Consider the following 16,503-nt stretch of genomic DNA (forward strand, 5'->3'; position numbering starts at 1 on the left):
TTCTTAAAAATGGCCGCTATTATCCAAAGGCAGAAATAGAAGAAAAGAAGTAAAGTTAACAGCTTTGGATTCTTTCATATATTTACTCCATTACTCGCTCCTCTCTATACCAACCATACGTTACATATACACAGCGGTTCTACAACAGTCCAATGGGAATGTGAAAATTTCAACGTGAAACTTACATCTTTCCTTTCACCAAAACAAAATATAAATGTATGCACTGCACTGGTTTGTGTAAATTGAATTAAAAATGATACGGTGCTAAAATCATCAATCTTTCTACAAGTTGGAATTAATCCCCTCACTGATTTCAGAATATTATTACAAATTATGATTCCCTTTCTTCTTATCTTTCCTCCATCTTCTCAGTAACCAAACAGGGCATCAATCCATAAGAGCAAGGAAAAGGCAGTTCCCATGTTTAGGATGATGCTTTATGTGTATGTATATATATACATAGACAGATACAAAACTGGAGAGATCGACTAAGTATTATTATTTTTAATTAGTTCTAATATTTGCCTCCCAGGAAAAATGTTTCAATTTAAAAAAGAACTTAACCTTCTAACAGGCATTTGAGACTCTGTAGGCCTTCAGCAGATATGCTTCTCCTGACCCTGGCCCTTTGTACCACTGCAGGTGGAGGCGGCTCCACATGAAAATTGACCATCACAGCTGTCAGATTGTCTATTGCTCCCCGCTGTAATGCTTCCTCCACCATTTGCCTGCAGCATAACTTCACATCATTGTGCTCTTGGAGCCGTCTCCGAGCAAAATCTACAGAATTTTGACTGGAAAACACATCCCATAGTCCATCACTGCCAATTATCAAAAACTCATCTTCCTGGGTCAATGTTATCAATTCAAGTTCAGGTTCAGCACTTAACGGCCCAACCCTTTCACCCGTTCCTTTCATTCCTTCAAGGTGCCAATCGCCTAAGGCTCGAGTCACACCCAACTGACCATTAAGGTAATTATCATCAATGTATCCACCCAAGGACTCGACCCTTGTTCTTTCCTTTGTGCAGCAGGGCCTATGATCTCTTGACACCTCTATAGCAGTTCCACGCCGTGACAACACTGCTCGACAGTCCCCAGCATTGGCCACAAGTAAAGACCTGTCCAAAATGGTATTGCATTTTAAGAAGGAAGTGTTCCTAAAAATGTCATTCAAAAGGCTCTTTTCATAGCACATTATCTCATAATGTGTGAATAAGAATTTGTAAAGATGCAGAGGAGACGACATAAGCAATTCCTTGAAATGGGAGATTTAAACATCATTGTCGTGAGCCTCTTTTATTGGTACGACATACAGTTACAACCAATACAGCAACCATATTAAACAGCATCCATGTATCATTCTTTATTTTAATTATATTTATTTACTTTTCCTCCATCTTCTACAGTCCATTTCAGTGCCAACAGCTCCTTAAATAGTGAGCATCGTGGCTACGCATCACACTAAACCCAAGTAAAAGACTACACGGAAAGATGACTGATCTAGGTGGGACTCACCTCCCATATATCATTGCAGTCAGAGCAGTTGTGCCAGAAGACAGGGAAGACTCAAGAGAGCATCTCTTTGCAAATGCAGCATCAGTTTCTATAAATGACCTTGTAACCACCTTCTCAAGTTCTAAAGGGAAATGAGCATCCTCGACAATTACTCTTGGCAAATGGTCGCGAACAAATTGTGCCGCACCCTTTCCTCCATGCCCATCAAATACCTATTATTCAAACCAATTGCTATATATCAATAAAAAACGAAATGTTTGAATCATTAGTTGTTTTTCTGTGTTTCTCAGAACTTTAATAAACAACTACTTGTATAAAGGAAGGTGCCCACAATTAGATCCAAATCCATAAGTTCCATCAAGGCAACCTCCAATATTCAATTGCATATCATTTAATACAAAAAGTCCCAATTTGACCTTTGATGATAGCCATCCGGCATAACATTTATTTAATTGTAACCAACTTCTATTCAAGTGGCCATACCATGGTTATTTATCACGAGAATTTTTCAAGCTTATGAGTTTTCTTAGATGGTAGGTGATGGATACATTAGAATTCAAAAGTGATCCCACAAATCTGCGATATGTTCACTCTTCAGAACTGGAAGTACATTAGCCTTTTCAAGGAATCAAGTTGAAAGCAAATAACAGCTAAAAGAAGGTTCATATATATATATTTATATATAAAATACTGCAATCATTCACAATAATGCAATATAATCTGTATTTTCAAGAAATGCTCAGGTTATTCATCAAATTAACAAAGTACACACAACCAAAGCTCTCTCTCTCTCTCTCTCTCTCTCTCTCTCTCTCTCTCTCTCTCTCTCTCTCTCTCTCTCTCTCTCTCTCTCCACACACACACACAGAGGGCATGGTCAGTTGAATGTTTCCTCAAACTCTCGCAACCACCCTTATTTTAAGAATGCGATTCTTGCAAAAGATGTAAATTGTTTTTGGATACAAACAGCAGAGAATTAAGTAGGTTGGATAACTTACACCATAGAAGGAGACAACCTCATCAGAGAGTAAACTAGAACCAAATTTCTTAGCTAAATCACCAATGCAGATGTGAGTATCCTCCATATGGTCGCGACCCCCTATATGAAACCACACTCCCGACCGAAGGGAAGGGATAAATTCTAACAGGTTCTGTTTTCTGTCCACAGCTACAGCATCCTCACAAATGCTTTCCAGCTGAATGAACCTCATCAACATGAAATTATGATAAGAAGATGAGATGAACAATAAGCATAAAACAAAAAGGCAAAAAAGTAAATATATATATATATATATATAAAAAAAATACAGGTTTACTAACAAATTTTTATTTCTGTTCTCGAAATCCTTTTATGGTTTCTTTAAATTCCACACTCTCATAATAAAAAGAATTCATTGGTCAGATCATCAAAATTCTAAGCGACTACAGTGTCGGTGAGATAATCCAAATCATTGACTGAAATAGAGCGCTTTGACAAACTCAGATTCACTGAATGAAGCTATTCAAAATATTTTATGCTATAAAATTAAAACAAAAACAAAAACAGAACAAAAAAGATTCATTGAATGAAGCCAAACTAGAAATTTAGCAGAGTACCAACCAGTAAAGTTCAGTACAAATTTTAGGTGGTATAATATCCATTGAACTGAAATTAATGAAACCAGCTAAGTTTTATGAAGTGCTGAACCAGGCAAAAAAATCCAGTAGGAATAATCCGATGAACAAAATCCCATATGGAAACGGGAAAAATAAGGGAGAAAAAAGACGCAAAAGGAAAATCATTATCAATCTTTAATCACATGGAGAAACAAATACTCAGAACCCAATTTCAATTAAACGGATCTTCCACTAAAACAAAATTGAGACGAACCCAGAACAAGTAAACGATAAAGGAATTGGATTTCTTACGGGAGATGATCTTTCAGGAGATTCCTTATCCCACTTCTCCATCTGGGTATGCAACACTTCACAATGCAAAGGCCCTGGCCGCTTGTTATTGTTGTTCAGACTCTCAATCTCCTGGTCAACTTTCTCTGCATCCTTCACACACATGATGATAAAGATGGTAGTGGCGGTGGTTGTGGTTGTGGCTCAGCTTCTTACAGCAAGAGTGCTACGCTTATGAAAAGTAAAACACACAATGGAATAAGAGAAATATTTTTACGTGGGAGGAGATTCTTAGGAATATGTTGGGAGCGATGGGGGGCTATGATTATTAGTAGTTGTACCCTTACACACGCACAGACAGAGAGAGAGAGAGCCGTCAAATTATAGATTTTTTTTTTTTTTTTTAATGAAAGCGTGGCTGAAAATCAGTCTGATACTTGTTATAGTAATCATGATGAGCCCTATGCGGCTTCAGGAAATGCCCTCTTGATGTCTATTTTTGATTTATTTATTTATTTTAAATGAGAGATTTTTTTGTTCCTTATGAGATATTTACATGAAAATATTTTCTGATAGGGCTAATGGATTTACATCTTTAGACATAATTTAAATATAAAATTTTTAAATTAATTATTATAATTTTTTTAAAATTTTAAATAAAAAATAAAAAATAATTCAACTTTTTTAAATCTCCATACAGAAATAATATTATAAAACTATATTTTAACAATATTTTAACTTTATAATAGTATTTTTTTTACTCAAAATCTAAAAAATATTCAACTCAAACTATCTTACTATTATTCACAAAATTTTCATCTCATCTCACATCCCCAAACAAGCCTTAATGATTACAAATTACATTAAAGTGGACTTTCAAAACTTGGTATGTTCTTACAACCCTTCTTATATAGATCTTAACATAATATTATTAAAAGCAAAAAAAAAAAAAATGATTTTTCAAATTGTTTCATTTGGATCTATCCATCCAAATCCTAGATTTAATTTTTATTTTAAGTAACATACTAAGTTGAAATTTGATTAATTTTAAATTATTAAAGAAAAAACAATGTAAAATTAGGGATTAGCCTGCCACAAGAAATCTCATACTTTTTAAATTCAAAGTATCCCAACCACAAAATCTTTGGTCATACCATTTAATTACTTACCTAATCCTTTGCCATATCTTATTTTATAGACTCTATGATATTTATTTATTTTTTATATATAAATATTTACCACTTTAGACTTTAGAGTTGTAGCAACATATATTTTAACGGCCTCATATTCCATTCAAACACAAACCATATTGTTTCTTGAGAAGTAGGTAGACATTTTTGGAGGATGGAAAACGTGTTAAGTTAGACCTCAATCATTGCTACACAATCAGCCACAAGATCAAGATGTTTGCATAATTGGATGGATAGCATTATTTCAGGTGTTTTGCTGAGCAAAAATCGTATACTAATCTAGCTGCAATACTGATTCTTTCATATTTAGAATTTAAATTAATATTATTTTTAATAAAATTTACTTTTTGACCAATCATATTAGATTGATGCACATATTAGTATACAATTGTGCTTACAACTAGATTTTTCCTTATTTCAGAGTATCTTTGGCTTCTTTTGGAACAAAAAAACCAATAAAACGAGATTAGTCATTTCTTCTAAGTTGGGAAAGGAATTTACAGAGCTGATTTTGAATGCATTCATTAAATAAAATATTCAATTTTTAAATTACTAAACTCATTTTAACTCAAAATCTCTTTTACACGTGAGACTCACAACTTTTTTCTACTCAAGAACTCTTTATACGTGAGACCCACAATCTTTTTCAATTTTTTATAAATATTTTTAAACTCATCTTAACATCCAAACACATTTAAACTTATCTTAGATTAACTCCACATAACTCACTCTACCAATTCTACTCATTACTATTCATAAAAAAAAAAACTTAGGCTCAGTTCAATATATAAACACAACCTTAAAGGACCCTATAGAATTCTTAAAATTTTACCAAAACCAACAGAGCCTCTCTCCAACATGAACTCCTGAAATTGGTATGGTGTCCCAATGGGTGATGTTTCCTGGACATGGAATAATTATAAGTTGAAAACAAGTTGTATGAGGAAAGTCACTTTACTTATAATCACAACTACAAAGAATGGTGCCAAATGATTTGAAAGACACAGACTTTTTAGGCATTTTGATATGTTCACACCGACTGAAAGTGGCATGTTCAATGGGGAAGCTTACGTTGGATAGCAACAATCGATGTCTGTCTTTTTGCTTTATGCGAAAGGCACCGAATTGATCGCTTTGAAAAATATCTTCCTCCCGTGGTCAGAGCTTCAACAATATTGTCTTGATGGTCCAAATGCCAGAGAGAAGAAAAAGAAACCTTTCGTTTTGCCATCATTTAAACCACCACCATCCTCAACGTGCCCCTGATTTTAATCTCCATTGTATTCCTTTCAAAGGGACCCTATGGGTTTCCTGAAGATATTGAAAAAGAGAGGTCACCATCTCTCTGTCTCTGCACAATGGATTGAATGACATCTCCTACCATTCGTCTATATCGTATAAATCCTACAACATTTTGATACAATACTTACTTTAAATGATTAGCTTCACAACCAAATCATTTAGAAAATGCAATAACCAAAAATTTAAAAGATTTTCTAAGATTTGTTGAAAAAAAACCATCAAATAAATGAGTTGAAGAACATGAGTATCAACCCTGCTTTGATTTTTGTTATATCAGATTCTAAGGTCAAGTCCATCCAAGAGACCAAAAAAGTCCAGCTCTATGGTGCAAGTGCAAAGGAATCTCTACTGTTGCCAGATTATGTGATATGCAAAAGAGCCATAAATTAGTGGACCCTGATGTGGCAAAATGCCACCCATTAGAGGTTAGTGCTATTGCTGTATTATTCATATACCAATCCTTTTTTGCAACGAGTGCTTCGGTTTTTGAGTGTGTTAAAAGTGTATTATAGAAGGAATAATGAGCAATAAGATCTTCCAACCGGTCAGTCTTTTTATCTCCTAACAACAACGTTTCAATGGGTGAGTTCCACATAGCCTCCTCACTTTACCTACCATGTGCCCTCACTGCATAAGATCATGCACGCATACCCATCCCTCATCCCCTCTCTATAACGCTCTGGTTTTATAATGGTTGGAGAGTTATTTCATGTAACTTAAAACTCACATTTCATCAAGATATTTACATATTTTAAAATATAAAATCATTAGAATACAACAAATCTTTTAATAAAATCTGTCAATCCTCATAAATTTTCTATGAGTAATTCATAGAAACAGAGATTTTAGGCCCATGGTCTGCTTTCAAAAAAAAAATATTTGAAAACTCAAATAGACTTTTCATACCTATAAACCCAAAAATACTTAGAAAGTGGGCCTAGTGTTGGACTTGAGTGTTAGATTTTCTCCCCCTAAAAAAAATTTCATCCTTGAAATTTGTTGCACCTAAAATCAATACTCAAATACTTAAACCTTCATACATATTTGCCCACATTACATCACACTTTGAAAGATCCAAATCAAGTCTAAATTATAAACCTCAACAATACAATTAAAAACCTAATAATAATTCCAATCTCTCCGCATAATCCATAAACCTTATACAAAAAGGGAAATAAAATCTCAAACTATCGTATCACCAAAACCACGCTTCCACTACGCACTCTAACAACTTGTAGTCCTAAATGCATTGTATCTCAATCAAGTACATCTGAAAGGAACTAACCACTACATTGAATTTACAAGCCTAATAATTCCTCTAAAACATCAATGTCACAAGTTTAAATCTCCAGTTCCTAACCAAAATTCACTCTACTAAGTCAACCCGAAATCTAAACATTCAAATTTCCACATAATCATTTCTTAGCCCTCAACTTTCTATACCTCAAACCCGAAATTACTACCTAAACCCACATATATCCAAAACCTCATATGTTATAGTATGCAAAACTTCAAAACTTGAGTTTCAGTCAAACTTATGGTAATTTCCAAAATCTAAACCTCCAAGTCATGTCTTACAGCCTACAGAATAAACCAATCAAATCTAAAACTTCAAATTCCTAAAATATCAATCCATAAAGTCTGTAGAATCTAAACATGATTCTAATACCAACTGTAATGCCTTAACCCCGCAAAGGTCTGAGAGTTACTTCTTGTAACTTAAAATTCACGTTTTATCAAGATATTTACATACTCCAAAATATAAAATCATCAAAATACTACAAAATATCTTAATAAAATCCGTCAATTCTAAAAATTCTTTTATGAGTAATCCACTCAAACAAAGATTTTATACCTGTAATCTACTTTAAAAAAGTATATATATATTTGAAAAACTCAAACGAGCTTTTCATACCTATAAACTCAAAAATATTTAGAAAGCGGGCCTAGTGCTGGACCAAAGTCATTTTACACTCTCATTCTCTCCCACATAACCCAGACGACAAACCCAGCTTACAGATTTTCATCTCGTCCTCTCCGCCACTTTCTCCACCCCCTCCCTCCGTAGTCATGGGATCTATGTTGTGGGCCGGTAAAGGTAAACAAGGAATCGCGATCTTTGAAAGAATTGGAGGGATCAGTGCTCGACCATCTAAGATTAGAGGAAGAGGAAGCTGACATCGGGGTGGCTTTGCCCTGGGGCTTGAAGCCCTAATCGGTGGGTAAGAGGTTCTAGAAGTCGACCTCCCTCTCCTTCCCTCCATCACTCACCAAATCCTTCAAAATCATCGGACGTCACATTTACAAAGTTGTTTGAGGAGGTATTGCCAGATTGAGAAGCTTGGCAAATTGCACAGGAGAAATTACGGTTGATCCAACTACAAATTACGGTCTGTATATTTTACAGAAGCTGATTGAGGAAGCTTACAAGATCTTCATTTCCAGCCAACTCCTCACCCACGAATTCGAGTCGTATATTTTATTTTCCTCCATTTTTTGTTTACATTTTTACTAAAATATATCCAAATTTTTTACTCAAAAACAATTTATTTATTTTTTGATAAGTTCAAAAACAACTTATTTTAAACAAAAACAGAATCACCAGAAAAATCGGGACAATTCTTTGGTCTGTTGATGGCTCAATAGCGGCCCTACCGCTCCAAATCGGGACTGTTCTACCATTGGCTAAGACTGTAATCTAGATCACTTGATGGACATCGTAAAAGGGTCACCATCCGGGTTTGTGGAAAGCAAGGATGTCCAAGTTTCCAACATTCCAAGTCTATGAGAATGACCAGGGCTACTACTATTAAAAATAATAATAAAAGGTCTGACCAAGGCATCAATGGTCTAATGCAAGAAATACATGGCAACTAAGATCTAAAAGGTGGATTCCACACTAAGAACCATATTGAGTATTTAGAATACCAGAACTTAAAACAGTACTTAAAAAGAGGTCAAAATTATGTTGAAAAACAAAAGGCACAAATCATTTAGAAGTCCAGGTTCAACCCATCAAGGTGCTGTTTTAAACTTCAAAAGTCTTCTAGTAGATGACTAGCTCGATCAAAACCATGATCAGCAATTTAAGACGGAAAACAACATCAAATTCCTGTAAAAGCCTTCTTCCCACCACCAGAAGATCCAGCTGGAATGACTTTTAAAACATTAAATCTCACTGTCTTTGACAATGGCCTGAAAGATGGGGGAAAAACAGCCAGTCAAAACCAGAAGCATTGGATGCTAATCTCTCAAAACAACATACAGACAAATGATAAAACAAGACGCTCTTTCATCAAGAAAAACTTTACCTGCACTGGCCAATTGTGACATAATCTCCTTCCTTCACACGGAAGCACGGGGATATGTGTGCAGCAATGTTTGAGTGCCTCTTTTCATATCTGTTCATAAAGGGAGGAAAAGGGGTGCAAAGAAGAAAATCGGGAGAAAGATTACACTTCTAGAGGGAGAAAAATGTTAAGAAAATGAGATCCACTTAAACACAGATTTTCATCACAATTAACTAAGGATCATGCCTTTGGTACTTCTTGACGAAATGAAGATAATTCCTCCGAACAATAATTGTCCTCATCATCTTGGCACTATGACAAGTACCGGATAAGATACGACCTCTGATAGAAACATTGCCAGTGAAGGGGCATTTCTTATCAATGTAGGTTCCTGTATCAAGCGAAAAAAAGTGCTCTAATCAGCAAACACTTGTACTTTTGAATGCTAAATAATTGCTAGAGAAACATCCCCGTCATGTCATTCAGTACTACGAGTAATTGCAGCATACATACGAGTCTGCCTAAACAAATATAATTCCAAGAATTTGGGATTGAGATTACGGCACAAGCTCCTCACAAGATCAACATACCATCCCTCAGGACCCTTCCATAGTACCACATTTTCCAAAAAGAAGCACGAAATGTGGTCTATAAATTGGCCGTACTGAGAACTTCATTACCATTAATGTCCTGTGTACATTCTTAACAAACTAATGACGAAAGACTTGCATCTTGATAGAATTCTCCACACAAAATATGTTCATCATGAATGGATCAGAAAATACACTGCACGGTGGTGCAGCATCTTAGTTTCACCTGAACGAACGACTGCAGCTAACTTTCCACAAAATATTGCAATATCACTTTGACCAACATATCAAATGCTCACGTCAACCAATCAAGTTGAATCATGGTTCAAAGCTACGATCTTTCATTACATAGCATTGCTCTTCATCTATACAACCCATGCATGCTCAAGTTTTGATACACATGTCGGATCAACTGGTAAAAAAAGGTAAAATTCATACAGGGAAGACACAAGTTTTAGAATTAAAAAAATACGACCCAAGCATATAATGATATATGCATTTTTTTTTTTTATAAGTAGCGGCTGAGGATCAAAGGGAGGCTATCAACATAATGAATATGCATATGCATATGATATATCAAGCATTAATACAAGGTATCAATAAGGATTATCCATATTTTATGAAACATCTCCATTATCAGCTAGGCCTCGCACATTATTGACCCTTTTTAGGATTCAACCCCGTGTTTTGTACATTTTCTGTTGACATAAGAATAGAGAAACATCTCAATGGTCGAAACTCCAGGTGGAAAGCAGATTTATGGCATTAATGTGCGAATACCAACTAATGCTCCGAAACGGAAATCACCAAATAAGCAAATTGAAGCGCCATACTACCAATACTGAGGTAATCGACCAAAATGTGCAGAGAGACAAGCCAAACTAAGCAATAGTCACGTTCATTACACAAACAGTTAGAAAATTCAACAAAGTACCATATTCTTGATTCAAATACTAATATATGCAAAGCAATAAACATTCCCAGAATCAACTAAGCCTCAAAATTATCCCAATTCAGTCCAAAATGTTATAATAAAAAAATAAACACACAGCGCGAGAGAGAGCCACCTTCAGTAGCTTCTCTGGGAGTCTTGAAACCGAGACCAACGCTCTTCCAGAAACGGTTCCCGCCCTTACCAGGTCTCTTTCCCTTTCCAGACTTCTTCGAGCTGTAAATTTTGTTTTAAATAACAGAGAATAAACAGAACAGTAAATCACTAAAAAATGGAAATCTCAGAAACCACAAGATATCAAACCCAGGAAACAAAAGGCTGAAATTTTCCTACCATAAAAACACTTTCGGTTGCTTAAGAAATGCCTTCTCGGTCTGCAAAAAAATAAAAATGTTCATATTCATAACAATTGCCAAACCAAATCGTGAAACAAAAACAAAATAGAATCAGGATGAATAAAGAACATGGATCCGAGACTGACCTGCTCAGCCATGATTAGGGGAGCTCTCAAGCGGTAATGACAAGTCAAGTAGGATGAGTATCTGCAGCCAAAAAGAACCTAACCCTAGTTTCAGGACGAAGGATTTAGCTGAGAAAATTGGACATTTATATCGTTCCGAGGGAATTTTGGGCCGGACCAAGTCGGGTTCTTTGAGCCCAATTTTAAGAAGATTTCTAGTAGTCGGGCCGACTAAACGACCTAAGCCCAACAGATTACGTCTTAAATTTTTAACCTACGCAACCTTTAGTAGTCGGCCTAGTATTCGTTACACTATTGTTCGGTTTCATTCCAAAATTTGGCCCATTTGGCCCATTCCGGTCAATTCTTGCCATTTTGGTAGGAATTCACATTTTGAACCCTATTCCGTTCCATCCCTATTTCATTGTAGACTATTTCAATCGAAGTTTTATAATTTTTTTGAGTTTGAATAGAATTTTCATAAATTTAAAACCTAGATGGTATTTATGTAATTCAAAAAATCTAAAATGTAGTTATTGTTATAAACTATCTTGAATTGTATGACCACATTTATCTAGTCATCAGTGCATAGTGCCAGCATAGTATTGCATAGTAACTGGCATAGTGAATGGTCGACATATGTACAGTGCATAGTGCCAGCATAGTACTGCATAGTAACTGGCATAGTGAATGGTCGACATATGCACAGTGTATAGTGCCAGCATAGTACTGCATAGTAACTGGCATAGTGAATGGTCGACATATGCACAGTGCATAGTGCCAGCATAGTACTGCATAGTAACTGGCATAGTGAATGATCGATATATGCACAGTGTATAGTGCCAGCATAGTACTGCATAGTAAGCTAGCATAGTCCCCTTTGTACGCCTATATATATCGTTGAATTCTTTAAAAAATTCATAAGTTTCATAACCTTTCTGAACTCTATCTCTTTCTCTCTCCTTTTAAAAGTTTTATAATATATTATGGTTCTCTCTTTTCTATAATTTCATAACACGTTATCAGCACGAAAGTTCTGACGATTTTGAAGCTAGTAGTCCTCTACTTCAAGTAAGTTTTTCAATATATTTTTATATTCCTGATTTATATATGTAAAAAATGTCAAATCTTACAAAATTGGAATTCGTTGCTCTTGACATTTTTGGAAAAAATTATTTATCTTGGATCCTTGATACTGAGATCCATCTGGATACGATGAACCTGGGAGATGCAATTAAAGAAGGAAATCAAGGGTCCCTGCAGGACCGTGCTAAGGCAATGATTTTCCTTCAGCACCATCTTCATGAAGAATTAAAAACTGAGTATCTAACGGTGAAATATCCACTTATTTTGTGGAATGATTTAAGGGAGAGATATGAACACCAGAAAACTGTAATCCTCACAAAAGCTCATCATGATTGGATGCACCTGAGGTTGCAAGACTTCAAGAGTGTTAGTGAATATAACTCTGCACTCTTTAAAATTAGTTCGCTATTGAAATTATGTGGTGAAAAAATCACTAATGATGACTTGTTAGAGAAGACATATATTACTTTTCATGCCTCGAATGTGCTCCTGCAGCAGCAGTATCGAGAGCGAAAGTTCAAAAAATATTCTGAACTTATATCTTGTCTTCTATTAGCTGAGCAAAATAATGAGCTTTTATTAAGAAATCATCAGTCACGTCCTACTGGTTCTATATCATTCCCTGAAGTGAATGGTACTAGATTTACATCATTCCCAGAAGCGAATGGTGCATCTTTTCAAAGAAAACGAGGGCGTGGACGTGGTAGGAAAAACTATGGAAGTGGACGTCCTAAAAGTGACCACACTAAAAGGGACAATAATAGATATACACCGTACCACCAGAAGTGGTTCAACTCAGAGAAGGGCAAAGGTCCCCAAAACAAATTTTAAAAAGAAAGATGAAGATAGATGCCATAGATGTGGTATGACTAGACATTGGGCTCGTATCTGTCGTACAGATAAGCACTTAGTTGACTTATATCAATCTTCTATAAAAGAAAAAAACAAAGAAATTTGAAACAAATTTTACTGAACCATCATATGCTTTAGATTCTATAGATGGAGAAGATATTACAAGCCTTGATGTTTCTGATTTCTTTGAGGATTCTAGTGGTAGAGTTGATCATGAAAGTGTTCCTTTTTAATTAATGTATTTCCTTTATCTTATTATAAAATATTTTTATATTCTACAATATTTTGTAGTAATGAAAGTTTTATTTATTTTTTTATACTTGTTATAAATTATTGATGATATGATTTATCTGAGAATGGAAATGGAGCATCCCTGAAGGATCGCCCTAAATCAATAATTTTATTGAGTATCTCTTATGAGTGATACTTGTACCAAAAACTCATTATGATTTATGCACCTGAAGTTGCATAATTGAAATTGTGGAAAGAATATATATTTGAATGAACGTCTCGAATGTGCTCCTGAAGTAGCAATATCGAGTATGCTCCTGAAGTAGCAATATAAAATGCAAACGTTCACAATATATTCTAAATATGTATCAGTGACTGAGTAAAATAATGAGATTTTGATAAGAATCATTATTCACGTCTTACTAGATCTACATCATTTCCTGAAATATGATAATGAATTTATATCATTCTATTCCCTGAAGTGAAAAGAATGATGCGTTTCATTCAAAGAAACTAAGAAATTGGACGTGATAATGAATATCTTTTTGGGCCAGAAGCTCGTATTGGAAAAACTGTAAGTTTTCTCTTTGAGATGATATTATACAAATTATTGAATCAAATATTATGATGCATCAAAAGGTGATATGATTCAAAATATTTGTATCTTTTCATGGTTATCTTGATCATCCAAAATCAATTATGATAAGTCGAATGATTTTCATATGGACGTCGATAAAAGAACCAGAAGATTCTTCTACTATAAAGTTTTACCACCAGAAATGAAAAGAATAAAATTTGTTTGAAGCAAATAAGATGAAATTATTCGATGTTATCTTGATTATCATATGTGAACCAGAAGTTCAGATGATAATTAAATTTTGGATACAATAAGATAAAAATGTCTCATATTCTAGCTGCTAAAATCCCAGCAAGGATTGAAGTCCCTGTAGGACAATTAAGAAATTTAGCAGTCTAAAGACATGTATAAAGGCATGTGAGACTTATCGATACAAAAGATAGAGTATCTCAAAAGAGAAAGGCACAACTAATTTGGTGCTCCTGAAGAGGCCATACCCACAAAACAAGCAATAAAGTTCATCCAAACTCTCTGTATAAAATTCTCCTATATAAACTCTTGAAGAGTACCTCCTGAAGAGGTTTTTCATGAAAATGTCTTCCCTTGAAGAGGGACAGGTGCCTGAAAATAACGAGATCTCGTTACATTTCATGAATAATGGAGAAATTATGGATAGAAATAAAATTGTTGTCAACAATGTATTTCCATATGAGATGGCAATTGACCTTACCAGAAGTAATAATGAAAGTGAATCAAGAATCGTCGAAGAATACGACGTAAAATATTGGCCAAATTTGAAAGAAACAATTCCTACAGAATTGATTCACTAGTAAAATATGATGCATCGGGACTTATAGTCCAAACACCTAAAGAGGTGATGCTTGTTGAATGTCAGTGGGTATTTATGGAAAGGAAATAAAAATGTGATATATAATCACGAGTCAGTTTCTCAATTCCTGCAGAATTAATATCACTAAGTAAAATGTGATAAATATGGACTTGAAGTCCAAACACCTAAAGAGGTGATTTTTGTTAAATATCAGTGGATATTTATATATATGATATAAAAAGTATGAAACTTTTAATATGAAAATGTGATATAGAAATCACAAGTTAGTTTCTCGAAGAAACAATATTGATATGATTTTAAAGTGGTTGAAATCATATTGAGATTTTTATTAGCTTGAAAGTTACCGAGAGTTTGGATATGCATGATTAACTGCATATTTATATGGATCATTGGATCATGATATATATATGAAAATCCCTGAAGGATAAAAAATGTCTGAAACTTCTAATATGAATACCTCTGGAAATATGTATTCTATCAAGTTTCAAAGATCCTTATATGATCTAAAGCAATCCAAACGCAAATGAAAACAAGCTATTATTGTAGTTTATATATATGATTTAAATGTCATTAAGGCTCCAGAAGAGCTCATAAAAATTGCACATATTTAAAATATAAATCTGAAACCCTTGCGGCTTCAAGGGGAAGATGGATGATGTTATTAGTCATGAAATACCATTTTTTAATACAATTAGTATTTCAGATTCATATTATAGGTTTGATATGATGTGTGCATTATTAAAGAAGAAATAAAAGGAAGCACACAGAACATCTACCAAAAGATAGAAACACAAATATGAATATTTGTGAAATATTATTTTATTATCTTGAAGCAAGAATTACAAAAATTTGAGACACTTTGCCTCATTCTTCAAACGCTCTTGTTCTTCAAGAATCTGCATAGCATCCCTATCTAAAGGGGTGGGCAATCGAAAAGAAGATTTAAGCAAGAATTTTAAATTTCTATTCTCTTTTTTTATTGATTCTATTTTCATGTTGGACTCCAGAAGAAGTCGCTGAAGTATAGCAATATTCTCGTGGAGATTGTCAACTCCACAAGTTCTGGATTGCAGTCGCTGGGAAAATGGGACAATGGATGATGAGTATCGGGTACCGAGACTCACAAGCTCATAGATAACTTCATTATCTGACCTACGAGTCAGATCATTATATTGCATGATAGCACCTGTGGTAGAAGCAGGAACAGCTGATGAACGAGGTGCAGAATACCTCATATATTGATCCTGAGAAGATTGCTGAGCCATTGCAGAGAGAGATTGCAGGATAAGAATGCAGAAAGAGATTGCAGAGTAAAAATGCAGTATGATTACAGAAAAGTGAAGAAGATGAGATGCGAATGAAGATGAGCTGAATATCTCTTTTATAGATAAAATTATGATACAGCATCTCTCGTGAAGCAATAGAAAAGAGATGGAATATAGCTTTATAACTCTGCGGCGTCTGACAGCACGCCTAACAGCTGCGGTGCCTGACAGCACGCTTGACACCTACAGAGGAGTTGAAAATCTGCGGTACTTGTCTGATCTTAAAAGGCTGGCCACCGTTTTTATTAAAAAAAAAATGAGGTTAGCGGTTTAATATTGATGAATTCTCCACTAACTGTGTTATTTACAAGAACTTCAGAAGAGTACAACTCCAGAAGAGTAGTGATGAGCAGAAAGATCCAGTTGTGATTATTTTATCAACATGGATCAAGT

The 16,503-nt window shown here is 34.7% G+C and overlaps 2 protein-coding genes across 2 annotated transcripts; both read right to left on the minus strand.

The window, feature by feature from the left end:
* Positions 1-229: 229 nt before the first annotated feature.
* On the minus strand, positions 230-3,758 carry LOC122297588 (probable protein phosphatase 2C 27). The gene is made up of 4 exons (XM_043107698.1): positions 3,427-3,758; positions 2,517-2,714; positions 1,519-1,730; positions 230-1,121 (listed from the first exon to the last, which is right to left on the minus strand). Exons 1-4 carry the CDS (start codon positions 3,568-3,570, stop codon positions 560-562), a joined length of 1,116 nt encoding a protein of 371 aa, XP_042963632.1. The 5' UTR covers positions 3,571-3,758; the 3' UTR covers positions 230-559.
* Positions 3,759-8,680: 4,922 nt separating this feature from the next.
* On the minus strand, positions 8,681-11,330 carry LOC122297450 (40S ribosomal protein S11-like). Its single transcript, XM_043107502.1, has 6 exons — positions 11,211-11,330; positions 11,063-11,103; positions 10,845-10,945; positions 9,434-9,578; positions 9,209-9,298; positions 8,681-9,092 (listed from the first exon to the last, which is right to left on the minus strand). Exons 1-6 carry the CDS (start codon positions 11,220-11,222, stop codon positions 9,002-9,004), a joined length of 480 nt encoding a protein of 159 aa, XP_042963436.1. The 5' UTR covers positions 11,223-11,330; the 3' UTR covers positions 8,681-9,001.
* Between the last annotated feature and the right edge of the window lie 5,173 nt (positions 11,331-16,503).

The sequence above is a fragment of the Carya illinoinensis genome, chromosome 15, assembly GCF_018687715.1.
Source record: "Carya illinoinensis cultivar Pawnee chromosome 15, C.illinoinensisPawnee_v1, whole genome shotgun sequence".
NCBI lineage: Eukaryota > Viridiplantae > Streptophyta > Magnoliopsida > Fagales > Juglandaceae > Carya > Carya illinoinensis.

Coding starts and splice junctions, on each gene's coding strand:
- LOC122297588 (XM_043107698.1), bottom strand. CDS start 3,570: ATGTGTGTGAAGGATGCAGAGAAAGTTGACCAGGAGATTGAGAGTCTG. Junction 2,715..3,426: donor CTCCTGAAAGATCATCTCCC/GTAAGAAATCCA, acceptor AGGTTCATTCAG/CTGGAAAGCATTTGTGAGGA. Junction 1,122..1,518: donor ACTGCAATGATATATGGGAG/GTGAGTCCCACC, acceptor CATTTTGGACAG/GTCTTTACTTGTGGCCAATG.
- LOC122297450 (XM_043107502.1), bottom strand. Junction 9,299..9,433: donor TTCGTCAAGAAGTACCAAAG/GCATGATCCTTA, acceptor CTTTATGAACAG/ATATGAAAAGAGGCACTCAA. Junction 9,093..9,208: donor GTCACAATTGGCCAGTGCAG/GTAAAGTTTTTC, acceptor CCCATCTTTCAG/GCCATTGTCAAAGACAGTGA.